Here is a 26975-nt window from a genome sequence, read left to right on the forward strand (position 1 = left end):
TCCCCTCCCTCCTTGTCTAGTTATTCCTTTAGATTCCATCCACTGCTTCTAGAAAACCTTCCCTAACTACATCCTAGGGTTCTGCCTGTCCTAATCACCACTATCTTCCCAGCACCCAGCCAAATACATGACTCATAAAAGCTGCTCAGTAAAAACTGGCTGAGTGAATGAAGGACAGTGTCAGGAGGTGACAGGCAAATTGAGCTGTTAAAAAATTTTATTAAAATGTCCAAGAAGTACATTAATGTCCACAGTGTCAGATACCACAGACCCACAGAACACTGCAGCTTACAGCAAAACCAGCAGAACCAAAGCTATTCACACACACATACACACACACACACACTCACACGTGTACCACACATGTGGCACACAAACATACACACACCCCTAAGGGAAAGACCAAAAGACAAACCACCCACTTTAAAAAAGACCAGAGCCCCCTCCCATTGTGGGGCTTGGGTGGAGGCAGGGCAAGGGGCTGAGGGAGCCAAGAGTAGGGGGTATAAACCAACACCCCCCAAAAGCTGCATCCCCAGTATCCCCCAAAAGGAAAATTCTTTTGTGATGCCCCCCAAAGGAAAATTCTTCTATGAATGGATAACTGAAGATGTGTCGCTATTATTATATTTTTTAAACCCAAACAAAAATGATCAAAGCAAGAGGCAAACTTATAACCCTGGGCTCTCTCAGCACCCATTAAGGTTATGGCAATAGCAGGTAAGACTGAAGACCACAGTCAAATATTCTAGCCTACTCTGCACTTCTCAGCCTTTTCTTAAATCTGCCTGTGTGTGAGAAAGAGTGTGATTATGTTTCCATCCCTTTTTCCAAAGTAAGAGAGTAGTGTTTGCAGTCAGGATCAAATCCTTATTCCTGTCTTGCCTATCACTTCAAGCCAGGGCTTTACCCTTCTCTAACCCTCATTTACATTATATGTAAAATGGGCAATTATAGTTCCCAAATCACTGGGATGCTGAGGCATTTCAAGGAGATGAGGTCTTGCCATAATACCAATTCCAGCGTTGTCAACTGTGATGATTACGTCCCAGGAGGGATACAGGTTCAGTGTACATTCCTTTTCTCTACTAAACCCCTGGAAAGACCATGTAGTTGCTTATTTTTCTTTTCTACAGAGGTTCATTCTCTACTGTTTTAACATTTCTCCACATCATTAACTCAGATTTGAGGGTTTGAAAGTGGGCAAAGGACTTGGAGGTGAAGCTGTGGCCTTTCCTGCTGAAGATGAGGACTTTTGCCTTTGTTCTCCCTCTACCTGAAACTTTCTTCCTTTCTTCCACTCATTTGGGAGGTCTTTTACAGGATGAAGATTTGAGGGAGGCAGGCAGGGTGAATTCTTTCCTACTCAAAAAAGAAAAAACTGAGAGAAAAATGTGTGTGTGTTTTAGTTTTAATACTGCATATCTCTCTATAACATGACTGCAGGCGGATGTCACTACAAGTGTTAAGTGTTTCTAATCTTCCAGACAATTTGTGAAGACAGGGATGGAGGCATCAGGGCGGGGCCCAGGACAGGGGCACTACCAATGTCTGCTTGAAGAGTGAGTATGGACAATGAGCTAGAAAACTTGGCACCTCATTGGTCCAGGAAGGAGGTTCTTTGTCTCCCTGAGAGATGGACGGAGAAGAGGTCTGGGCTTGCCAAGCCCCAGACATCCTTTCATCTATGTCATTGTCAGAACCACCAAATGTCATCATTGGACAACACCTAAGAGGGAAAGCAGACCCTTCCATCCTCTGCCCACATAGTTCTCTGACTATCCTGACCCCTAACTCTGAGGGAACAGAGGGAGGTTTTCCTAAAAAAAAAAAAAAAAAATCACTAAAATTTATACATAGGATTTTCACGCTATGTTTACCCACCAAGACTAAAGAACAGCCTTGGGCTGAAGTCCAGGAACAGCAGTGAAGTAAAGAAAGAGCAGTAGCCGAGTTCAAGCAGGGTGCTTCCAAATAGTTTGCTACTCCCAAAGTCAGTGACCTTAAAACTAGGCTTCAGCCTGCATTTAGGACATCCAGTGGTTTACTAAGCCCAAGTTGTCAGGTGTGAAAAGCAATTCTTTCATGCAAGTCAAAAAATATATACTCTTGCACCTTCATCAAAGCCTTATTTCAACATCTGGCAATCAGCCTTGCCAACAAGTAACTAAACTGGTACAAAGAAGATCTTTGTTGATTGTGCTTCCCTCTGCTGGGAGATGCTCCCAGAGCTCAACCTAAAACTGACTTCAGACACAAGGCTACTCCTGCCAAGAGGAATTGTGTATGTAAGAAAGGGAAGAGGAGTTTTTTACAAAGGATTATGAATGGGGGATGTAGTTCGGGGCTCAGGGACTTCCAGAACTTCTTGCTTCTCTCTGGGCTCTGTCTCCCCAGGTGAAGGCGCCAGAGGAGGTATGGGAAGGGGGTTGTGCTTGCTTTCCCTGGCTCTTCAACAGAAATTCCCTTCTTCCTTCTCCCAGTCCTCCACTGGGTGTTTCTTGTGTTTTCTGCGCTCCTTGCGAGATTTGTGGTGGCGATGCTGATGGTGATGGTGGTGGTGATGGTGCCGCCGCATCCGATGAGACCGTCTGGCTGCAGAGAAATGAGGGAGGAGAGGGACTGGGCATGAAGTGGTGAGAAGCATGTGGCCCCTCAACGGAGGGAAATGGAGGAAACACCAAGTAGGCTAGCAAGTTTCCCCTTATGTACAATGCTACAGACCAGTGTGTGTAGTAACAACATAGCTAAGAACCTGTGTTGGGGTGGCTAGGCAGTCACTTACGTTTGGTGCAAACGATTTGGGGATGGTCCCACTTGCCGTTGCTCCGGCACCTAATGATGGCCACGTGGTGCTGAGCAAACCCCTCATTGCACTGGTAGCGAACTGTGGCATGGACATTGTACTTGGCCTTGCGGGCACCCACAGGTGAGGCGTTCTCCACTGCTGGAGGGGGACCACAGAGCACTGGGGATGGAGGAACTTCCAGTTAGGGAAGTGACCAAGGCTGGAGCTGAACAGGTTTCTTGCCTTGTTAGGGACAATGCACCTGTCCCTCCACAGGTCCATCCCTTTGCCCCCACTGTAACCCAACAGGGCTCCAATTGACTGTGTCTCTCTCAGCATCTTCTACCTAAACCAGGTGTCCCTTAGGGCGATGCACCTCCTGGACATGCCCCACTCCCTAATTCTGATGTAAGTACGGCAGGAATTAAGGAGCTGGGGGCAAGATGACAGCATATGAAAGGAAGAAAGGACATGAAGACTGGCAAAGAAAAGGAGGCAAGAATGAACAAATGTTTCCTTAATATGTAAAAAGCTCTTACAAATCAATAAAAACAAGCTGCTAGAACATCAGGCAAAGATGAACTAGGAGGTCACAGGAAAATAAACACAAATAGCTTATAACATATCAGGCGCTGGTCATTGTCATCCTGTTAGACATGCACACTACATGCAGATACTATTTTTTTTTTTATCAGAGTTTGCAATTGTAAGGGGAAACGGGAATGCTCCCATCATGCTGGAGAGTGAAAATTAGGCTGGGCTTATTCTTACACTTAAGAACTTACGGAAAACAAAAAAATCAGTAAGTGAAGGGGCATGTAGCAGCAGCATACCTGTGCCTTTCTTGCAGACGTAAGGGAGGTTGTAATTGCAGGGAACATCGTTCCAACGCCCACTCTCATGAGCCACCATCACCACACAGTCCTCACCACCGGCAAAGAAATTGTCAGGCTGGTTCTCCCGCCAGTTCTCATATTGCTGCAGAAACAGTAGGGAGAGGTGCTCAGGGGACTGCATCCTGGCCTTGATTTCTGTCAAATGTGGGACTCCCTTGGCCAGACCACTCAAACTCCTAGGAACTCAATCCTCCCATATATATAGTGAGTGTTGTTCTCTCTGTCCCAGAGGTCCAGCCACCCTCCTCTGGCCACCGGGCTGCAGTACCCACTTCCTTCCCGGTGCTCCGACCTCCAGTCTTGCCCTCTGCCCATCTGTTTTCCACATGGGTTCTGTTAGATAGTCAAAGGGTGACCTCAGCTGGAAGGAAGCCCAGGAGACTTCTCTGAGGTGGCAACAGGAGATTTGGAGATTCAGGGAGAGGGATGATGCAGGCAGTGAACAGAATGGGAAGCAGAAGGAATCATCAATGCTGAGCAAAGGCTCAGAGGCAGGACAGCTTGTCATGTTTGAGAGGCAGTAGGGAGGTCAGAGGAGCTGGAGGTGCATGGAGAGTTGGAGAGTTGGTCAGAGAATGGGCAGAGACAGTTTTTGTGGTGAAGGAGAAGAGGTGAATTTTTTTAAATTGTGGTAAAATATATATAACATAAAATTTACCATTTTAACCATTTTAAGTGTCCAGTTCAATGGCACTGACTAGATTCACAGTGTTGAGGAACCATAACCACCATGTATTCAGACTTTTGTCATCACACCAAAAAGAAACTCTACACCCATCAACAATCACTTCCCCCCGCCCCCCCCCCCCAGACCATGCCAATCACTCCTCTGCTTTCTGTCTGTGGATTTGCCTGTTCTGGACATTCAAATAAATGGGTCACACATTGTGGCCTTTTATGTCTGGTCTCTCATTTAGCATCAGTGATGCTGAACTTGCTGACACAGTTGTAGCTTGTGTCAGAGCTTCTCTCCTTTTGATGACTGAGTGATTGATGGGTCAGTTTGTTCATCCATTCACTAGTTAATGGACATTTGTTGTCTCCACTTTTTTTTCCCTAAAGATTTATTTATGTATACAGAGCTGGGGTACAGGCCAGAGGTGCAGGGGCGGTAAGAGGATTCACCAGAGACAGAGTGGGGAGCAGAACAGGCCGATTGCCAAAGTACACTGCTGAGGGGAGCAGCAGGCAGGTCAGGAGAGTTCTGCTGTGCCTTGTGAGTCACCTCCAAGGTGGGTTTTGAACTCATGCTGAAGTGGCTTTAGCTTCTCAGTGCTGTGCTTTAACACACTGCGCCACCAGGGAGGGCCTCCACTTTTTTTTTTTTTTTAAAGATTTATTTATTGATGCATACAAGAGCTGGGGTGTAGGCCAGAGGTGCGGCAGGCAGGAGTAAGAGGATTCACCAGAGACAGAGCGGGGAGCAGAACAGGCAGATCCACTGAGGGGAAATCTGAGGGGAGCAGCAGGTGAGACAGGAGAGGTCTGCTGCACCATGTGGGTCACCTCCCTGGCTGGGGAATGAACTTGTGCTGTAGGGGTTGCAGAGAGCTTTATAGTGCTGAGACTTAACCCCTTGTGCCAAAAGGAAGTCCCCAATTTGTCTCCATTTTTTGACTGCTGTGAATAGTGCTGCTTTGAACATGTGTGTAAAAATATCGCTGATTCCTGTTTTCACTCTTTTGCAGATCTAACTAGGATAGGAATTTTGGATCATATGGTAAGTCTATGTTTAACTTTCCAAGGGACTGCCAGACTGTTTCCCACAGCTGGAGGAGGTGGATTTTTATCTTGAGAACAACGAGCAGTCTGAGAGGATTTCAGTCAGGGAGGATCCTGATCTGATCTACGATTTTTACAAGGTCCCCGTGTACAGCACAGGGGATTAAAGAAATGTTCTGGAACTACATGGAGGTGGTAGTTGTACAACAATGTGAAGGTATTAGATACTACTTTAAAAATGATTAATTGTACAGTATATGAATATCATCTCCATCTAAAAAGAAACTGTTAGCTGGTGTGACAGGAGTAGCCAGTGGACAGCTACTGCAGAGGTCCCAGTGAGCTGTTCTGGAGGCTGGACCTACAGGTAAGGAAATGGGAATATCTGGGTGACCACAGCTGGAGGACCCGAGGAAGGGAAGAGAGTGGCACTGGGCTCTCCGTCCTAGGGTGTAGCCTCAGTTACTGGATGGACAAACCTTTGCTGGGCTGGGAAGTCAGGGGTGGGGTGGAGATCTAGTCTGGACAGAATCTCCTTTGCAAACTCCCAGGGAACATTAGACAGTACCTCACCTGTAGTTGCTCTGCACAAGAAAGTAAAGTGAGTCTGGGGTGATGGGCAGGGTAATACGGCTCTCCCAGATTCCTCAGTGTGACTTCAGGGACCCAGGTCCTGGTTCCCACCAACTCACCAGCGCAGTGTTGTCTGTCCACTGGAAGTCCCTCTCCACAATCCTGTCATTCAGGCCGATCCATGTATTCTCACGTCCGAAACCTGTGGGGTAAAGGGATCGCAAGGGCTACGCCCACCTCTCCTTCAGCCTGGATGCAAGCTGGAGTTGAGTAGGGGTGTGGGAAAGAAGGATGCTCCCCTTCCTCAGCCTGGAGGGGACTAAAGGGGGAAAGGGATGGAGGTGGAGTGAAGGTGACAATGGATGAAGGAGACCCAGAGCCCTTCCCCAGCCTGAAGTGTGGACAGGGGACTGTGCCTCTCCCTCACTCCCCCCCCCAACTTCAGCAGGACCCTGGCTACCCTCGGTGACCTGGGGGTGGGGTGGGGTTAGGTCATGGAAAGGGCTGGAATTAGGCCCGCTGGCCTTGCCACATGTTTGGCTTAAACAACCAGAGGAAGGAATAAACAACAACACATCAGATCTTTACAGAAAAAAGGGAGAAAGAAGGAGGAGAGCCAGAGCTCCAGCTGGACAGAGGTAGGAGATACAGTCAGTCACTATCTGTGGGGGTCAGTCACTGACGCTGGAGGAAGCGGCACAACATCTTGAGTGATTAGGAGGAAAAAGAACTAGCAGGGAAATGAACAAATGAGAGAATTAACAGGGACAAGATGGAGGAGACATTAATCAATGGGTGGATGAATAAATGGCAGAGGGATAATGAACAAATCCATAAATGCCGGGCTTAATTAATGCACACTCCTCTCCTCCTGGCCCCTCACAGCAATTTCCGAATCCTCCATCCCCTGGCCCTGTTTCATTTACCAACAGCACACTGAGGACCAGCTATAGCATAGACTTATTTTATCAGCTTCTTGCTTTACTGTGTCCCCACCCTGGACCTCGCGGCCAAGAACTCACTCACTGCCATGTGCAGTGCCTGGAACCAAGCCTGACACACAACGGAGTCTCAGTAAATATTTGGTGAGTGATTGAAGTGATTGTATGAATCAACAAACAGACATGTCAGGGCTATGGTGAACACAGCATAAAGGCAGGGTCTCCGGCCCCTGGGAAAGGATGGCCACCCTGCCCAGCCCGAGTCCCTACTGTTAATGAAGCTGTGTTCCTCCAGTGAGTGAACGCTGGTCAGGTGGCCAGCTCGGCGGCGACAGTCTCTCTCAGCATCTTCCCATGCCCGTCGATGGGCAAAGTAGCGGTAACAGTGGCCCTGGAACTTGTGCCAGCCGCGGTCACACCCCTCTGTGTCTGGGAGGGTAAGAGAGTACAGGGAGCTGGCTTCAGTCTGAGCACAGCCAGCCCACCAGACAGAGAACTCAATGCCAGGCCACCTAGGGTCAGATCACCCATCTCCTGGCCCGGCCCTTCCTCCTGAAGTTCTCCCCCCACCTTTATTTCCACCTCCCAAATTCACTTCCCTGTTGTTTGGAAGAGTTCCAACAGGAAGAACATTACATCCATCCCATCCTATCCCAGCACCAATGTTTTCTTCTCTGATTTGTGTAGTCCTAGAAATTTAGGACATGGTCTCAGGAAGCTCTAAAATTCCCCCTGCTGACAAAGGGTCTCAATGGACAATTTTCTCAGAAAGACAAACAGTCAACAAGCACACAAGAAGATGCCCAGCATCATGTGTCATTAGGGATGCCCATCAAAACCACAATGTGGGGCCCTTCTGGGTGGCACAACGGGTTAAAGCACAGCACTATGAAGCTGCAACCACTGCAGCATGAGTTCAATCCCCACCCTGGAGGTGACCCACATGGCACAGCAGGCCTCTTCTCACCCTCCAGTGTACTTCGTCAATCTGCCTGTTCTGCTCCCCACTCTGTCTCTGGTGAATCCTCTCACCACCCCTGCACCTCTGGCCTGTACCCCAATTCTGAATGCATAAATAATTAAATCTTAAAAAAAAAAAAACCCACAATGAGCTACTACCACACACTCACCAGGATGGCCATAATCAAAAAGACAGACAATAGCAAGTGTCAGAGAGGGTGTGGAGAAGTGGGCCCGGCTGCACTGCAGGTAGAAATGTAAGCTGGTGCATGAAAGACTGTGTGGCAGGTCTTCACAAAGTTAAACACAGAATGACTACACAACCCAGCCTTCCCATGCCTGGTTATGTTTCTTAAAGAACAGGAAGGGGGAATGGAAAATGTGTTCAAATAAAAGACTGTTCCTGAATGTTCATAGTATGTTCACAACAATCACAAGTGTAAATAGCCCAAATGCCTCCTGGTGGCTCAAGGAGTTAAGTAAATCTCAGCACTATGAAGCCATCAGCAGCCACTGCAGCATAAGTTGGATCCCTGGCCAGAGAGTTGACCCACATGATGCAGCAGACCTCAACTGTCCACTTGTTGCTCCCCTCAGCAGTGTATTTCAGTGGATCTGCCTGTTGTGCTCCCCACTCTGTTGCTGGTGGATTCTCTCATCCACCCCGTATCTCTGGACGATATCCCATATCTTATATGCATAAATAAATCTTTAAACAAAAAAATAGCTGATAAGGACAAACACAATGTGGTCCAGCCACACAGGGGAATATCACTCAGTGAGGCCAGGGGAATATCAGAGTGAAGTCCTGACATATGCACAACGTGGATGAACTAAAAACATGATGCTGAGTGAGAGACTAGACACAAAAGGCCATACAATATGTGATCCATTTTTATGAAAAGGCCAGAATGAGGCCTTCCTGGAAGCTCTATCAAGCTATCACCAGGACAAGTTCAGCCCCAGCCAGGGAGCTGACACACAAGGTGTAGCAGACTTCTCCTGTCTGGCCCGCTGCTCCCCTCAGCAGTGTATTTCAGTAGATCTGCCTGTTCTGCTTCCCACTCTGTCTCCGGTGAGTCCTCTCACCTCTACTCCCTACATCCCAGTTCTTGTATGCATAAATAAATAAAATCTTAAAAAAAAAGGCCAAAATAAGCAAATCCATAAACTGAATGCAGATTAATGGTTGTCAAGAGTTGGAGGAGGGAGATGGGGGTGGAGTCTCCTTTTGGGGTCATGTAATATTCTAGAACTAGATAAAGATGGTGGTTGCACACCACTGTAAATGTATTAAATGCCACTGATTAAAGTGATTAATTCTGGCCCTTCCTGGTGGCGCAGCGGGTCAAAGCACAGCACAAAGAAGCTTAGGCCACTTCCACATGAGTTCGATTCCCGCCTGCCCTGGAGGAGATCCACATGGCATGGCAGACCTCTCCTGACCCGCCTGCTGCTCCCCTCAGCAGTGTACTTCGTCGATCTGCCTGTTCTGCTCCCCACTCGTTTCTGGTGAATCCTCTCACCCTCCGCATCTCTGGCCTGTACCCCAGTTCTGTACGAATAAATAAATAAATCTTAAAAAAAAAAGTGATTAATTCTGTTATGTGAATTTTATCTCAAAAAAAACAGAAAAACCCACTTCCCTCCTGTTGGATTTACCCTGAAGCAGAGGCAAAGAAAGACCTGGATCAATTGGGAGACCTATAGCCAGCACCCAGCCTCACTCTGGTACTGTTGTCATCAGGCACTCACCCTTCTCACAGAGGCTGCCCCCGTAGCTGGGGAGGCAAAGGCAGATGAAAGCATTGATCTCATCAATGCAGGTGCCCCCATTCTCGCAGGGGCTGGAGACACAGTCATCAATGTCTGTGGGGAAGAAGAGGAGGTACAGGTCAGCTGAGCTCCCCACCCCTGCCGAGAACCAGGCAGCAGACAGGTCATGACCCTGTGATCTCTCCAGGACTAGAGTGCAGGGATGGTCTGGACAGATGGCCCAGTGAGTGTGAGGATCAGGAGGGGAACCGCCCACAAGTAACATGAGCTAACATGAATGAGTCATGTCGCAAGCAGCTGAGGGCCAGCATCCAGTTCCAGAACAGACACTGAGGTTCTGGCAAGAGACTTGTAGAATGTCAAAGCAGGTTTTTTTTTGTTTTTTTTTTTTAATATGGGACTCAGGGAAATCTGGAACTCTGCTGGGTTCCAAAGCACTGCAAGCACTAGCAGAGTCCAGTGAACTTCCTTACTGCCAAACCCGCTATAGATGGCATCTGAGGCGTGGATAATCCTGGTCAGTCACTTCCCCTCTTTGAGACTCAGTTTGTTTTTTGCAAAATCCTAATAACAACAGCACCTTTTCCAGGGTGGTTGTGAATGGAATACAGTGGAAGAGCTCTAGAAATTGTATAGCTTATGTTTATTGTTATATTTTTTAATTAGTACAGCCATGTATCAGTTAATGACAAGGATACCTTCTGAGAAATGGATCATTAGTCAATTTCATCATTGTGTGAAAGTCAATGTACAAAAAACTAGAGGGTGTAAATTATCACATACCTAAGCTCCTTGGAAGAGCCCACTGGGACCACTGTAATATGTGCATTCTGTTACTGGCCAAAATGCCATTAAGCAACACATGACTGTAGCCTTTGTGAAGGTTTGCAAGATCAATGGGATGATGCACAGAGATCGAGAAATTATACTATTTGTATTTATTGTTATAGTTTCACAATTTTCCATATTTCCCATGTTGGGCTTTAGAGCTAGCATCAACAGGGTCTGGGTACCTGTACCCCTGCCCACCCAGGGTCCTAGGCTGGGAGCATTCTGAACTTCAGCCTTTGGCTCCTCCCACACTGTCCCGGTAATAAGTAAGGGGGCACACTGGTCTCAATCCCCAGGACAGCTCAACTATTGGGTGCTGGCTCAGCCAACAGGGGTTAATTAATTCACCAGATCCAAGAAGTGGGGGAGTGGGAAGCATCTGAAGTGAGCATTCTGTGACCCCTGAGTCCTCCTGGGAGTAGCCCTGGGGTAGACCCTATGACTGAGTCAGGTAAGTCTAGGTGAAGACCCGTTTCTGGCACTCACCTATCTCGCAGTTCTCCCCGGTGTATCCCTGCTCACAGCTACAGCCATACACGGTACCATTGGCTTTACAGGTGCCCCCATGCAGGCAAGGGTTGTTCTCACAGGGATCCACGGGGGCTGAGATGAATAAATAGGCAATATGGTGAGGAGTCACTACTTTCTTGCAATCCAGTCCTCAGATTTCCAAAAACCATTTATCCACATCTCTATAGTTGCCAGTTTTCCCTCATTTCTCTCTATGATGATGAGGAGCTTTCTGTGTCCAGGAACTACCCCAAACACCTGTGGGCTGCTCTGCCTGTGTTAAAAGCACTTGGAATGAAATGGAATGGGCTTCCCAAAAATTCTCTTTCAACATGAGTTTGGGCCCTCCCTGGGCGCAGCGGGTTCAAGCACAGCACTAAGAAGCTAAAGCCAATTTAGCACAAGTTCGATCCCTGCCCTGGAGATGACCCACATGGCGCGGGAGACCTCTCCAGACCCGCCCGCTGCTCCCCTCAGCAGTGTACTTTGTCAGTCAGTCTGTTCTGCTCCCCGCTCTGTCTCTGGTGAAGGCTCTCACCACGCCTGCACCTCTGGCCTGTACCCTAGTTCTGAATGCATAAATTAATCTTTAAAAAAAAAAAGAGCATAGGGTTTAAGTGCCCTCTCTAGTGTCCTATGCTTATGGAGATGCCCTGACAGTCACAATACTTGTCACAATTCAGAGTACAGGGGTGAATAAAAAATTCCAGACAGTATATGAACAGCCCGGGGAAGAATGGGAATTATCACATTCTCCATTCTGCTGGTTCAGTGTCTTTTGATGCAACCTCAGTATTTATACTGAGAAGTGGTAGATTACAGTGATTTTAACTGAGGACTGTGGAGTCAGAGAAGCTGGTTGGACTCTAGGCTCTGCTACTTATAGGGCAAATTATTTGTCTGAATTTCAACTTCTTCATTTACAAAATAAACTAAAAATAATTCATCCTTGGCCCTTCTCGGTGACACAACAGGTTAAAGCACAGCACTGCAAGCATGTGAATTCAATCCCCAGTCCTGGAGGTGATCCACACTGCATGCCACACTTCTCCTGTCTTGCCCGCTGCTCCCCTCAGCAATCTCCTGTTCTGCTCCCCACTCTGTACCTGGTGAATATTCTCATCGCCCCTGCACCTCTGGCCTGTACCTCAGTTCTGTATGCATAAATAAATACATCTTTTTTTAAAAATCTGTTTAAAAAAATAATAATTCGTCCTTCTCTTCTGACCAAAATGCCATGTCCAGTTTTGTTTATATCCGTCTTGAGGGGACTCAACATTGCTCAGCATGGATCAACATCCGGGGGAATGTGGGCCCCTACCCCCTTCCTTGTTATTTCTCAGTTCAGTTTTCCTAGAGGCAAGAAGGTCTTCATTCCTCATCTGTGGAGTGGGTGACCTCTATCCTGGAGCCTAGGAGAGGCAGGACAAGAACTCCCATCCTACCCCAGCCACCTCCAGTCCCATATCAGGGGAGCGTTCACTCCTTCCACTATGCAGACACTAGAACCAAGAACCAGAGAAGGACAGGGCCTGGCTCAAGGCCACACAGAGACAATACAGGAGCCACCATGGCCTCCAGAGACCTGGCAGCCCTCAGTAGGCCCTCTCTCCAGCCCTGCAATCTAGAGTTTGTTCTCTTTTATCCAGACTGGAGCTTCACCAAAAACTGAGGTGGTAACAAGCTCTTTCTCCCATTTTTTTGGTGTCGACTTCATTCCCCACATTCAGCAGAGGGGGACAGAACACAATGCTCCTCAGCCTAGATGCCCCCAAGGCTCCCATCGCCCTCAGAGGAAAAGCTCAAGTCCTTACTGCAGCCCAGCGGCTTCCTGCCCAACCTTCCCACCTCTCCCCCTTGCTCATGCCGCTCCAGTCTCGGTGGTCTTGCTATTCTTCCTGTATATCAGGCACAGTATATCTGGCCTCAGGGCCTTTGCACAGGATGTCCCCGCTCCCTGGACCACTCTTCCCTGGATTTCCACCTAACATTTTCTTTACCTCAGGAATTTTGTTGGATGAGAGGCCTTTCCATACTCCTTCAAAAACTGCAAGCCACCGTCCACGGCTTTACTTTTCTACTCTGCCCTCATTGCTTTCTGTCTTCTAATAAAATTTATCAGGGTCATCACCTCTTGTCCATGCCTCCCCCAGAGCGGTTATGTTCCACAGGGCAGCCACATACAGCTCTTGAGACTGAAGTTAATGAAAATGGAAGAGAATTGGAAAACCAATTCCTCTCTTGTACTAACCACTTTAAATGCTTAGTGGCCGCCCACTAAGCACTGTGTAAGACAGTGGGGCTTGAGGACATTTCCACTTTGGGGAAGGTTCTAGAATATTATTCTAGAAGGTCAGCTTCCAGAGGCAAGGGGCTTTGTCTCAGAATAGAGCCTGGAACATAAAAAGCACTCAGCAATTGCTTGCGAACTGAATGCAGGTAACTATTGGCCCTCCTGCCTTGCCTGAGGTGGTGGTTGTGTCTGTTCCAGGTGTGGCCCCAGCACGTGTGTGCACACGCATGGGGTTGTTGGGCACGGGGACGCGTGAGCCCCGCCAGGTGCCCTGAGCTGCCGACACCTGCCCACGGACTGGCAGTGACTCAGTCGCTTGCTGGTGCTGCATTTATTTTTGGCTTCATTAGCATTTCTGCTGCAAACCAGGGTGGGTAGGCGACCGGGTCTCCCTGCCTCCCTCCACTCTGCTCTGCTGCTGCCTCTGACTTCAGTCTGGATCCAACAATACAGCAAAGTCAAAGGCAGACCCAGCTGGCCCTCACTCAACTCCCCCTTCGAGGTGGCTTTCTTGCCTTTCTGCCTACCCTTCAAGGTTGGCCCTCCCCAGAACCTCTCCTTCTCTGCTCCCTCTCTGAACAAACTCACCCTCTCCCAGGGCTTCTGGCTGTTTTTTATTTTTTCCCTTCACCCATGAAACAAGTATCATACGGCCTAATGGGTGAAATAGAGACCCTGTTGTCAGATGACCTTCTTCTAGGCACTCCCTAGGGTATTACTCTGCAAAAGTCAGTTGACCTTTTTGTGCCTCACTTTCTCCATCAGTAAAGTGTAGAACTTGTTCCACAGGACGTAAAAGGGATATACCAACATGATTTCAGTAACGTGATCAGAACAAGGTAAGCATTCAGGCAGAACCAAGATGTGTCAGTTTTCACCAGCACATGCACCCAGAGTCCACCTGCTACCTGGGCATCTAAGAAAAGAGGATTTGACCCTGGACACAGTCCACAGGTGACAGAGTGGGGGACAGTACCCAGTATCTTTTTCCCTCACTGCCTTTCATAAAAGAGAAGTACAAGCCCAATTGTGTTAATGAGTATTTAAGAAAAAGGCACTTTTTCTTAAGCTCACTTGGCCAAACAAACAAACAAAAATTCACTATGGCAGGACCTAAAAAAAAGGGGGGCCCCAAGATTTGCAGTCTGGGTTGTAGACACAGCTGGCCCCGAGAACAGGGTGTGGCTTTCTCTGGACTCTGACACAGAGCAAGTGCAAACACCCATGTGGACTTGAGCCCCCACTGAAATTCAACTGGCTGGTTGGTGGTGACATGCCTCCCTGTGCCTCAGACTCCTGTCTATAACATGGGGTGATGCCGATCACTCTCACCCCTTCCCAGCACCCACTTCCCTTGTGGCTTGAGGACCCCCCCATGATCCTTATCACTGGATTCCAATGCAATTCCCACATGTCCAGGAAGCCCTCCCTGCCATGCCTCCTACTTCTGCCCCCCTGGCCCCTGTCTAACCCAGACTGAGGCACTGAAGGACAGCTCCCAGCATCCTGTAGCTCTTAGAGCAGACATGACTTGCTGACTGACCTCATCCCCCAAACCAGTGTCCCCGATGCCTCCGTGTGCGTCTCCAAGCATTAAATTCACTGTCACCCCTGGTTTTTCGCACTTCTTTTTGCTGATACCCCTCCCGGGAAGCCCTTCATACCATTCAACTCCTGACAAGCTTCCACCTCCCACATCACCACTGTCAGAAACTTCCCTGGGCCCCTCCCTCCCTACTCTGCCCCAGGTTCCCAAGCCCTGACCTCTGTGGGTGGAATGGACCCATGACCTTGGAACTCACCCTCCTCCACAGTGCAGTTTGCAGGGCTCCCCGGCAGGGTGGGCTCTTCTCCACTTGCTGTCTCTTCCCAGAAGCCCTCCACACCTGGACTCCCCCCTAGGACCTCCAGCTCAAACTCCTCTTGGCCCAAGGAAGTAGGCAAGATGGTGCTGGGGGGGTTCCACAGCATGGTAGTCTCCCCCAAGGACACTGAGGCAGGCTCTTCCATGCTGGCAGAAGTTGGTGTCCAAGGAGGAAGATCAGGCTCCCCCAGGGGACTGCCCTGGTGTGATGGAGCTGAGGTTCCTACTGTCTGATCCTCCAGCTCTGAGTGGGGTTGGGAGCTGGAGGAGACCAATGTGGAAGTGGCTGGGTCCCCTGCCTTGTTCTCCTGGCTCAGGGACATTAGGGACGTGCCCACAGTTGTGTCCACAGCCCCCTGAGGACTCATGGTGGAAATTTCAATTCCCTCAACCATGTGGGATCTAGGTTCCCAAATTCCACCAGCACTGCCAGGGTCCAGCATGGCTGTAGAAGCCATGGGGTCCACTGTTACTTTTTCATCTGTAGCAACCCAAGGCTCCAAACTTGGAGTCACCCTAGGTCCTCCCAAAGGTGTAGATTTAGGGTGCAAGTCCAGCCCTTCACTGTGTAGTGTGGGCCACATGCCCTGTACCTCCTCCATGGTAGTCTGCCATGTTGTGCTGAAGGCCCTAGAATCAGTCTCCAAGGTGTGTCTGGTTCCTGTGGGCTCCATGGCAGCCTCAGTGAGAGGGAGATCTGTCACTATAATCTTGTCCACAGAAGCCTGTGGGCTGGGGCTGGGGTATTCAGCTTCGCTAAGCTGAGTGAGGCTGGTTCCCCCAATTTCTCCAAAGTCTGAGCTGGGGGAGCTAGGTCTAGCTTCAGCTTGTGTGTTCATGTCTGCCTGTGAGGGAACTGTGGGACTTCCTGCACTGTTGCTATTGGGTGTGGCCTTTCCACTCCATCTTGTTAGGATGGAGGAGGTCAGAGAATATACCTCTGGATCAATGGAGGCCTGGGGGTCAGCCTGGGTGTCTGAAGCAGGGGAGGGTGAAGATGATGCCGTGGCCTCACTAATCACCTCAACCCTGTTAGCCTGGGTGGGGAGGGGTGTAGAATGTGGTAGGAGCCATGGCTTGGGGGCACGAAGCATGGCCATCACAGGGAGGTCTTGTGAAGTGACCATGGGGGAGGCATCCCATGGGGCAGAAGTTGGGCTCCCAGAGGGACTGAGATCCGGGGCAGTGGTCTCCGAGGGGGACCAGGGAAGATTGGGTGTGACTGGTCTCACACTGGGACCTTTAGCTTCCTCTGACTCCAGGCCAGGGTCCCTGCTGGGGCCTGAGATGCTGTGTGGGACCAAGGTTGGAGGCCATAGCCAGGGCTCTGGGGGACTCCTGCCGCCAGCAGAACCTACAACATCAACGACAAGAATCATCATTACCTTTATCAATAGTTGTTGACATCTCCTTGGCTCTAAGCCTAAGAAAGAAAGCTTCTGATGGGTAATAAAATCAGGGAGTGCAGCTGGGATTCAGCCTCCCTTCCTCTCTCCCAGCCTCCTCCCCTCCCAAGGCCCTCAGTCAGATCCCACCTCCCCTTGAATTCCACTCACCAGCTCCAGGCACATCGACCTCATTGCTCAGCACGACCCAGGGTCTTTGGCTGTGGTCACTCCCCAAGGACTCTGTGGTTCCTGTGGTCAGGGGAAGCTCCACATGATTTCCAGCAGTTTCTGGGGTAGGGGGCTGGGAGCTGGCCTCCAGGGCCCCCTCTAGACCTTGCTGGGGTTCCTGCTGCTGGAAGTGGCGTCCATTTAGTCCCTTGAAGCGTCCCCTTTTCCTGGGTATGGGGCTGGGAGCGGCTGTCACAGTGTGTGTGCCAGTACCAGCTACTAGCATCAGGCCAGGGCTGGGGGCTATTGTGCTCAGCCATATCCCCTCAGCCTCCAAGGTGGGGCTGGAGGCCAGCATGAGGCTCCCAGGGGCAGGGCTGTGGGTGTCTATAGACTCTTGCTTCTCTGCCAGGATCAGAGGGTCTTCCTCTCCACTGGATACCAGTGGCTCCTGTAAGTCAGGTGTGACCACTTCTTCCCTCAGGCTAGGCTCCAATTCTCGGGTTGGGGGCCCTTCTGCAGACAAAATCTCCCCCTCATCCCCAGATGAAGGGGTCTCTGTGTCTCCATGCTGTGGTGAAGGGTGATGAGCTGTGGAAGAAAGTACAAAAGGTTATGTTAGGCCCAGGAACTGGCTGGGAAGTTCTGACTGTCTATCCACATTCTAGTACACTACAGCACAGACTTGGATATCTCTGTCTCTGTGCTCCTTTGCCATCTTGAGTGGTCTCTAGGAGCCCCCAGCTTGAGAGAGGGAGGTGCAAAGCTGTTACCCACACTGTCTAAGCTGGAGCTCAACTGAACCTCCTGTCAAGGTTTGAGTCAATTGGTTCTAACTGGAAAGGGATCAAAGGTCACAACTGGAAAGGGGTCCCACCATGGTGCCAGAAGCTGGGGAGGGAATGTACGTGTCTTCCATGGACACACAATGGACATGGCTTCCAACAGATCTTTGCTTCCCTCACACAGAAACCTCAGTATCTTGGGATTGAAGCTTGCAGCCACTGAGGCTGTGGCCCTAGTTCAAAGGTGAGGGTTGGCCTTCATCCTGCCTCCGGGGTGTGGTTTTCATCAAGGTGTGGCCAGTGGAGGCAGCTCTCCTCCCCAGGGGGTGCTTTAGTGCAAGACTCCAAGTAAATTATGCTTCACCCATAGGTGACACTTTCAGGGACCTCAGGATATATGGCTCACTCCCAAACAGAACTTTCTCCACTAGAGCTGTGTGATGTCCTCCTCCAGCAGGCCTTCATCGGGACGTGGCTTATCGTCCAGCATATTTCCACATCCTGAATGTGAGCTTCCCTGGAAAGCAGAGCTCCCAGGGTCTTCATCTAGGTGTGTGAAGGCTGTGATCTTTAGAGAAAATCTCAGCCCTCACCTGGGGTGTGGCCTTCACCGGGGAGGGGGCGTGGCCAACAGGGAACCCCCTCACCCTCCAAGACACCGTCTCCACCCTGGGGCAAGCAGGTGGGGACTTGGCCCCTCGCCCCTCGCCCACCGCCCCTCGCGCACCTCGGAAGCAGTAGGCGTCGTAGCGCGCTCCTGGAGCGGGGAAGCCTGTTCGGTTGGCGAAGCGGTACACGGTGCGCACTCCTGGGGCCGGACCCCCACAGCGCCGGCGCGGAGTCTGGATTGGGTAGCGCACGCTGCCATCAGCCAGCCAACCCGGGTCGCACTGGTCCAGGCCCTCGTGCCAGGCGAGATGCAGCTGTCCCACCGAGGCCAGCGTGGCACCCTGGCGACGGCACTGGGCACGCGCGCCAGCCAATGTCAGGCGGCGGGCAGGGCCCACGTAGAAGACCTCGCCTGCGGGAGGGCGCGGGAGAAGGTTACCCGAGCCAGGCACCCTCCTCCGGAACCAGGGAAGGGGATCTCACTCTCCAGCTTGGGTTTTGCTGGTAGGGCTTTAACTTCTTTTTAAAAAATGAGGAAACCCAGACAACAGAGCTGGTCGGGCTTCAGAAAGAGGGAGGGGTTCTGTGAGGAGAGGGAAGGAAATAGAAAAAGGGAAGGGTGGCCAGAGGGGGTAGCTCAGGGAAGGGGTACGCCCACCCAGGTAATGGCTGCAGGTTGAGAGGGACACTAAAGAGAGTGAGACAAGAATTTAGGGAGGGATGGGGATTGGGGAACTTAACAAGGGCAGGGGGGAGGGTCCTGCCAGCCCTGGACTTACCCCCCAGCTCACGGGCAAAGCAGTAGACATCATAGAGTTCCTGTGGGTTTCGTCTCCCATAGCTCCTGACTCCTGGAAGGCTGCTACGGTCACCATAGCAACCTGGTCTGGACTGAGTGATGGGATACCTGATAAGACAAGCAGGGGTTTCCACTCACATATGTGCACCCCGTGTCCCCACAGACCCACCTTTTCTCAGAGGCTACCTCTCCACCTTCCCCCCCTGAACAGCCCCTCACCGAACTGTACGGTCAGAGAGCCAGCCAGCATCGCAGTTGTCAAAGCCATCCTCAAAAGCAGCCTGCAGGTGCCTTGGGGCTGCAATGGTGGCTGAGCTTAGCCGGCAGGCCTCCTGGGCTTCAGCAAAGGTGAGGGCATAGCGATCCTGGGCAGCCCGGTAGTGGAACACAACACCTACAGGGGAATATTCAGGATGAGGGGATCAACATATGCTGGAATCTTCAAGAAAAAAATTCCCCCGTACAAAATGAGCCCTCCCCCAAGTCTGATAATAGACCTGCTGCTTTTCCATGCCTTATACCACACCCACTCACTGTGCTAAGTACGGACAGGACAAGGGTGGGGAATGACACAATATGCTCCCATTTGACAGATGAGGAAATGTAACAATGGTCATAAAGGGCTGGTATTTTTCAAATATTTACAATGAAAGAACTTGTAAGTATTATCTCATTGAAATTTTATAAGTACCTTGGTTATTCCCATTTCCAGAGGAAGAAACTAAGGTTTGGAGAAATTGAGGGAATGTTCATGGCCATACATCCAGTATAAAACAGTGCCAGAATTTATGAATTATTCAGGAAGATCTCACACCAAAGAGAGCACTTTTCATGCTTAGGGTTAGGCCCTGGAGGCCTGTAGAAGAGTGAGAGAGAGTCTGTGCCTTTTAGAAAGTATGGGCATGCGCCAATAGATGAAGCAAAGGCAGCAACCAGAGGTCAAACGGAGTCCGTGCCCAGTCTGGGAATGGAATCATGGGAGGCTCCTGGGGCAAGGTGACACACAGGCCTCAGTAACAGGCTCCCTGTGACTCAAATTTTGATTTAGGGATGAAAGAAATGGCTGAGCAAGACAAGGCATAAGACACGCCTCCATCTAATCAGACCAAGAACAATGGCAGCAGCATCTCAGCCAGGCTGTCTTTAGCCTGAGTTGGCGCACGGTAGGTGCTCAATCAGATGTCTCAGTGAATGAATTAACTGAACAAGCATAGAGGTGGGATTCATTTCCTGCACCACTTATTAGTTTTTTTCCAGGTTTATGGATTTTGAGAAACAAGACCTAAGAAAGAGAATGACTGGTGGACTTCAAAAAATATGCAGTGAGACCCTAGGATGGGGGAGATGAAGTCTCAGGACAGGGGATAAGGTCCTGCTCATGGCCAGCATCAGTGATGGGAAATGGACTGTGCTGCAGGAGTCCAGGGGCATTTTCCATCCAATAACCCATTCACTGAATGACTCGTTAGATACTCAATGAGCAACTGTTATGTGCCAGGCGCTGTTCTAAAATGATGTTTTAATAATAACAGAAAAAACACATTTTGCCTATTCTCTTTGATCAGTTAGGAAAACAAAAAATACACTGGACATTTCAACAGAAAGACTTTTATGCAGGAGTTGGTTAAACATGTATTTGAGAACTACTGTTTACTTAATATAGTTCTAATTGACTTGAAAAATAACTCATTTTTTAAAAAACAGATATATTTATTTTAAAAGGAAATTTGTGTTCCTATTTATTTTTAAATTTTATTTTACTTATTCATGCATATAAGAACAGGTGTGTAGGCCATAGGTGTGGGGGGTGGTAAGAGGATTCACTAGAGGTAGAGTGGAGAGAATAAGCAGATGTACTGAAATACACTGCTACGGGGAGAAGTGGGTGATCCAGGAGAGATCTGCTGCACCACGTGGCTCAGCTCACTGGCCAGGATTTGAACTCATACCACAGTGACTGGCAATAGCTTGATAGGACTGAGACTTTAACCCATGCACCACTAGGGAGGCCCCTACACTCCTATTTTAAATGCAATATCTTATATCCTTTGTCTTGTGTAAAATTAGGTAGCCACAGAATGTTTTAGGTAGCCATAAAACTTAAAGTTATAAATTCCCTTGAAATACTGTGATCCACAAAAGAGAGAGAGGCTGCTCTCAGCTAAGAAAGAGAGGTGCTAAAGAGCAGTATCTGTGGAGACTTTCTTAGTAACTTTATCTGGAAAGGGAATAGTTCAGAGAGTGATTTCTGAGATAACAGTGGGTAGTACTCAGGCCCAGTCCCTCCCATCCCACCTCTGCCTCTCCCCTGCCACCCACTGACCTGTCACCTCTAGGGGCACCAGGTCCTGCTCATCTTCAATGCCTCTCACCACCTGGCAACGGTACAGTCCCGAGTCGCTGGCCCGCAGCGGCCCCAGCAGCAGTGTGGCATTAACCCGGTGGCGGGGGTAAGAGGGCAGTGACACACGCCCCTGCCAGCCCTTGGCCACTCGTACCACATTATCTTTAGCCACCAGGATGGGCAAGTCCTGCCGCTGGCCAGACATAGTCCGAACCTTGGTCCACTTGATCCGAGGGGCCTCGTGGGCAGCACCTGGCTGTGGCTGCAGGGCAAAGAGACAAGGCAAGGCCACCAACTCTGCCAGCGCAGCCCTCACTGACCCAGACCCAACTTTCTGCATGTGCAGTCCTTTTTCAGCAGCATCCTGAGTGCCTGGGGTGGGGAAAGTGGAGAGAGAGCATGTTTCAGAGACAGGGTCTAGAACAGATGGCTGTGTCCCTCATTTTACAGATGTGGGGGCCTAAGCCAAGGAAGGTAGGCCTCCCACACAATGTCATAACACAGGGCACATATCTCCCATCATCCCCACTTGTGAGCAGAGGAGGATGAGTAATCAGTTTGAATCCCTTCACATTCTGCCTCCACTCAAAATCTATACACTGGAGGTCTCTTCCTATAGGGACAGGAATTGGATTCTCATTGTCACTCACTCACTGTGTGGATGTGGAAGTCTTGTTTCTTTATGAGTCATGGCTCCCCCAAAAGTTAAGCGAAAGACAACCATTGGAAGGAAAAATGGGGTTTGCAGAGTACCTTCTATAAAGCAGTACTATATTGATAGTTCAATTCATTTTCATTACCCTCTGGAAGTAGCCCCCATCTTCTTTTGGGGTTTGAGGAAACTGAGGCTTGAAGAGATCACTGCACTTGGCTAAGGCCACAGAACACATTTCTATGGCCTGGGCTTTGACAGCCACTGGGGTGGAGCAGCACAGGATCTCATTTCTACTGCCTGACCCATGGCAGGCATCACTAATCAATTTCTGCACTATTCTCATTTTTCTCTCCTTTCAGCTCATCTCAGCAAAACTGTGAGAGGGGGGAACCTCCTGCCTCTGCTGGCAATGACTAAAAATAACTTCTCAGGTGTCTTGTTCTCTTTTGACTGTTCAAAGACCTTTTCATCTATTCTCATTTTATTCTCCAGATAAGTCCAGGGAACCAGCAGGAGTAGGCGCTCCAGGTAAAAGGCTGCCTCATGCATTCTATAAACCCTAGGTTCTAACATCTCCCACCACATAATTCAACTCACCCTGCTCTCCAGTCACAAAAAGCAGCACCTGGAATATCAGGAGACCCGAGGTCCAGACAGACATGGCCCCCATTCTGGACCTAGAATGAGGTGGAGAGGGAGAGAGGGGGGATGGGTGAGTGCAGCCCTACTGACAGTGGACATGAAAGGACATAACTCTAGCTCTACAGATCTGGAAATGAACTCAGAAAGGTGAGTGTGGTTCCTCAAGGTCATAAAGTCTGCACGCGAGAATCTGAACCCAGAATCTGAGCAGTGAAGTCTTATTGTTAATATCATGGATGCTGAAGTAAATCATACCTGGCGTTGTCTCTGTCTATTCCTTGTTGTGTGACCTTAGGTAAGTAGCTTAGCTCTGTGTTCAGTTTCCTCATAGGTCAGATGGGGATACATCAGGTAGTTGGAAGGAACTGATAAATTAGTACAGACTTAAATACACACACACACACACACACACACTTCTAAGCATACACACACATTATTAGAATGGCTTAGCACAGAGAGTATATTTCAAGTTTATTATTATTAACCTCAACACAATCAAGATCAAAATCTCACTTTTCAAGTCAGTCTCCCCTATCAGACTGGGGAGTCCTCCAGGGCAGCAGACTGGCCTCCTAGCCAGACTTTAATCTGGGTTTGCTTACTGATATGTTTCTCAGCTTTATTCCTGGATTTGGCTGTTGCCAAGGTTCTATTCTTAGTTCTTTAGATTTTTTTTGAGGAGCAGCCAAGTACCAGCCAGAGGAAGGGGCCTCACCCCTGCCCACTCCACCTTCTGTCTTACTTCATACTACCTGGTGAAGATGTCTCCTAGGCTCACAGAGAAACTCCAATTGTGGATGCAGTCTTCTATAGGGGTTGTGGCCCACAGGCACAAAATGGGCAATTATTAAGCTATAAGCTACATGCAGCTATAAGCACCTGAACACAGTGGTGCCCTCTCAGACCTCACATTCTTCCAGAAACTAGACATCCTGGGGAGGTGGCCTCTCCCCAAAGTCTTTCACCCTTCTGGAACACACCACCCCTCTCTGGAGCTGAGGTGGGGTTAGATGGGAAGTTAGAGTATTACCTATGAAATCACACTCTCTCTAGGGAGGACAGTGTAGTTGGAATTCATAAGTTGGACCAGGTGAGGGTGAGGAGAGGTGGGGAGGGTGGTGCTGTTGTGGAGAACAGTTGCTTCCCCTCCAACAGGTAGTTAGCAGTTGAAGGCCCAGCCTGGAGGCTGTGGGGACCTGTCCGTGGTGCTGAACTGTGGGGCAGCTGTGCTGCAGCACCAACCACTTGATCTTGCCTTCTTAAGGTGGCCCCTCCAAGCCCAGAGAGAAAAAGTGGTTTCCATAGTGCTGCACAGCAAAGCAGATGTCAAGCTGCTCCCAACTACCAACACGTAAACTTCAGCAACCTATGTCTCTCCCAGATTGTCTACTTTTCTCCCTCTCAGAGCCCCTAGCAAATGCAGCATTTCACACTGATGTTTGTTCCAGGCCTAGCTGAGTATTAGGTCCCAGGAAGGCCTTAGGAGGGGATGAGTACAGAGAATTTTGTGTGTTTGTGTTTGTGAAAGAGAATGAGAAATAGACAGCGAGAGAGAAAGAGAATAAATAATTAAGTTCAGGCTTTATACAGATTACCTACACACCGCATGACCCAAGACAGGCTACTTCATCACTCTGCCTCAGTTTCCCCACTTGTAAAATAAGGACTGCCCAACATATACCTTAGAGGGTTATTGTAAGGATGGAATGAACGGAGCTTTGTAAATTCCTACAAAATATTAAATTAAAACCTAGCTTTTGGAAAACAAAGCCTCACATCATACATAGTCAAATACACTAGGGACACAAGTGTCCAGTGACACTGTTTCAGGCGCACTCCTCCCACCTCAGGCGCAAACACACACACACATACACATTCACCCTTTTGCATATATTTGTCCCCTTCACTCACACCCTCATACATCCACACCCCCCTTCTCTTAAAATATCTCCTCCAGAGGGCTGCCAGAGGTGAGCATTTACACAGCTGTCTAGGGCTTGTCCCCTCATGAATAATGCATATACCTCATGCATATGCAAATAGGGGCCTGCAAGAGGTGGGGGAGGGGCCGCCTGGAAAAGGAGTGGGGAAGAAGAGAAAAAGAGATTGAAAGCGAGAGAGATTGAGAGAGGTTGCCAGCAAGCATTCCTGTCTGTGTCTGAGTGTACTTTGGGGCAGGGATGTTCATGAGGTTGCACCCTGTGGTAACTCTTATTTGGGTCTGCAGCAGCTGCGTGCACTGGGTGTAGCTTTGAGAACCCAGAGTGGACACTGGTTATGTGGATGTCTGGATGGACCATAGGTACATGCGTGTGTATCTTGTCTGGAAGCCAGGGAGTATTTATGTACATGGGTGTGAGCATGGAACTCAAAGGAGAAAGAAAACTGTGCTCAGTAAATCATTCCAAGCTACTTCTTGGGTACCGTAACCCCCCAACTTCTCCCCCCTAAACTCGCCCACTGCACACAGACCACATCCCACACCCCTATGCTCAGAGTCCACATGGTCAACCACATGGAGAGGACCCTTGTTGTACATACGGGTCACACACGTGGGCACATGCCCTAGACAGAGAGCCTGGGAGACACACACACACACACAGATTCACAATGACATTAACAAAGAGAGACAATATGAGCACTCAAAGGCAGGCAGCACATCTTCTGTACAAAGAAACACACCCGAACCTCAGGCTCCCCACAGAAACCCCCATAAGGCTACAACCATTAGACAGCTTCCCTCATACACTCACACACAGAATACCGACCCTGGCACAGGCTGGGCTGGATAAATTTGGCCTTAATGACTGATGGGTACACATTAATTTTGCCACCTGGTGATGTGTCCCCCAGTACAAGTCTCCTCACAAAGGCATAACCTCCATGACACCAGATGCACAGAGAACCCCAGAAACCTATCTCCCAGCCCCCACACTCTCCCAGCCCTCACACCCTGAGGGACACCTTCCATTTGGGAATGTCCATAAACCAGTGAGGTTGCAGGCTTCTGTGGTCCCACCGCCCACTTCTCCCTTCCCACCCTTCCCCCACAGCCCCCGCTGGGGCCCAGTGCCAAGCCTCTCCTGGGCCTGGCTGTCTCCCATTAGTGCTGCCTAGAGGAACAAAGCCCTGCATGGAAGAATGGGGGTCTGTCGCTCTTGCCCAGGCTCGGCCTGGGTCCCAGTCCCCTACTTCCCAGTGCCTATGTCCCTCAAACAAGACAGGACTTCCACACACATTCACATGAATAGAGGGAAATGAAGGGGTGAGGCAAAGGTCTGTGTGTTGCTGAGGACTCAATCAGCTGTGGAAGTGCTAAGGGTAGCCCCTTTTTTGGATTGGGTGTCCCTCGTGGGCCCTGGGAATTTTTTTTTTTTTTTTGGCCCTGGGAATTTTAACTGGGAGTTTTTGGGTGTTCCCACCCAGCAGTCACCTGAGAGACCCAGGGTGCTCCCTGTAAAAAGGGACATCACCCCAATTCTAGGTTCTAGGGGAAAATAGGGACCACCTGGAATGGAGCCCCTAGAGCCTCCTCCTTGAGTCAGAATGTGGTGATGGGACGAGCAAAAGGATGGGGAGACTGCAGGTGTCCATTCCCCAAGGCACTCACTCTCGGTGCAGACCCCCTCCATCAGGCTCAGGCTGTTGTGGGGTACCCCCACTTTACTGCGGTCCAACCTAGAATCCTCAATTTATCTGCAAATTGGGGTTCCCCACTTAAAATCCTGGGGCGTCTTAGCTCAGGCACAGGGCTAGCCTGTTCTGAAGTCCTCTGTACAGTACTAGGTGTCCCCCTTTTTCCCCTAAACTTGAGCCGTCCCTCCCGGAGCCTTCTCTCCCAGCGTCCCTTCCCAATTCTGAGACCCAGCCCCCAGCCCTGTCCCTCCCCACCGTGGGGTCTTCTCCGCATTCTTAGGACAACCTAATCCCTACATCTGCATCGTACAGACATCCTCAAACGACCTCCCAGTTGGCGTTTGTTCCTCAACACAGGGCTCCCCTCCCCCTACAAGCCCCCTCCCCAAAGAAGGGGAGGCTTCTCTCTTATCCTGGTCTCCCTCCCTAATCCCCGGTTCTGTCTCAAATACCAAGGAACTCTCCCACGACGCGACACCCTCCCCACGACGGACCCCCACCTGGCTCCTAGCTCGGACGCATCCCGGGGCGGTCGCCCAGCACAAAGGACGCTCGAACTCTGCAGGCTCCGCGCGGGGTCCAGCCCTGCGCCCTGCGCTCGGCTCTCACCGCGCCGCCTCAGCGCTTATAAAGGGGCCATGGGTCCTTTCTGCGCATGCGCCCCCCGCCTGCCTCCCGGGGCTGCGAGAGGGAGGGTGCTCCCCCTGCCAAAGTCCCACCGCTCGCACTCTTTAGACTACTCACCCCTCCCCGGGGGAGATTGTGCCTGATTACCTCCCCCCACATTCACTTCGT

At 50.0% G+C, this 26975-nt stretch overlaps 1 protein-coding gene across 2 annotated transcripts; it reads right to left on the minus strand.

Annotated features, from left to right (window-relative positions):
• Positions 1 to 199: 199 nt before the first annotated feature.
• On the minus strand, positions 200 to 26755 carry NCAN (neurocan). Of its 2 annotated transcripts, XM_012729136.1 has the most exons (15): positions 26681 to 26755; positions 22500 to 22579; positions 21227 to 21619; positions 19123 to 19297; positions 18884 to 19011; positions 18223 to 18516; positions 16711 to 17301; positions 15093 to 16508; positions 10974 to 11090; positions 9636 to 9749; positions 7191 to 7349; positions 6099 to 6181; positions 3622 to 3766; positions 2786 to 2968; positions 200 to 2595 (listed from the first exon to the last, which is right to left on the minus strand). In XM_012729136.1, exons 2-15 carry the CDS (start codon positions 22570 to 22572, stop codon positions 2453 to 2455), a joined length of 4014 nt encoding a protein of 1337 aa, XP_012584590.1. In that variant the 5' UTR covers positions 22573 to 22579; positions 26681 to 26755; the 3' UTR covers positions 200 to 2452. The 2 variants fall into 2 exon arrangements, with proteins under 2 accessions (XP_012584590.1, XP_012584591.1); XM_012729137.1 differs by lacking the exon at positions 2786 to 2968.
• Between the last annotated feature and the right edge of the window lie 220 nt (positions 26756 to 26975).

This window comes from Condylura cristata, unplaced genomic scaffold (genome assembly GCF_000260355.1).
Source record: "Condylura cristata isolate star-nosed mole 26May11 unplaced genomic scaffold, ConCri1.0 scaffold00024, whole genome shotgun sequence".
Taxonomy (NCBI): Eukaryota; Metazoa; Chordata; class Mammalia; order Eulipotyphla; family Talpidae; genus Condylura; species Condylura cristata.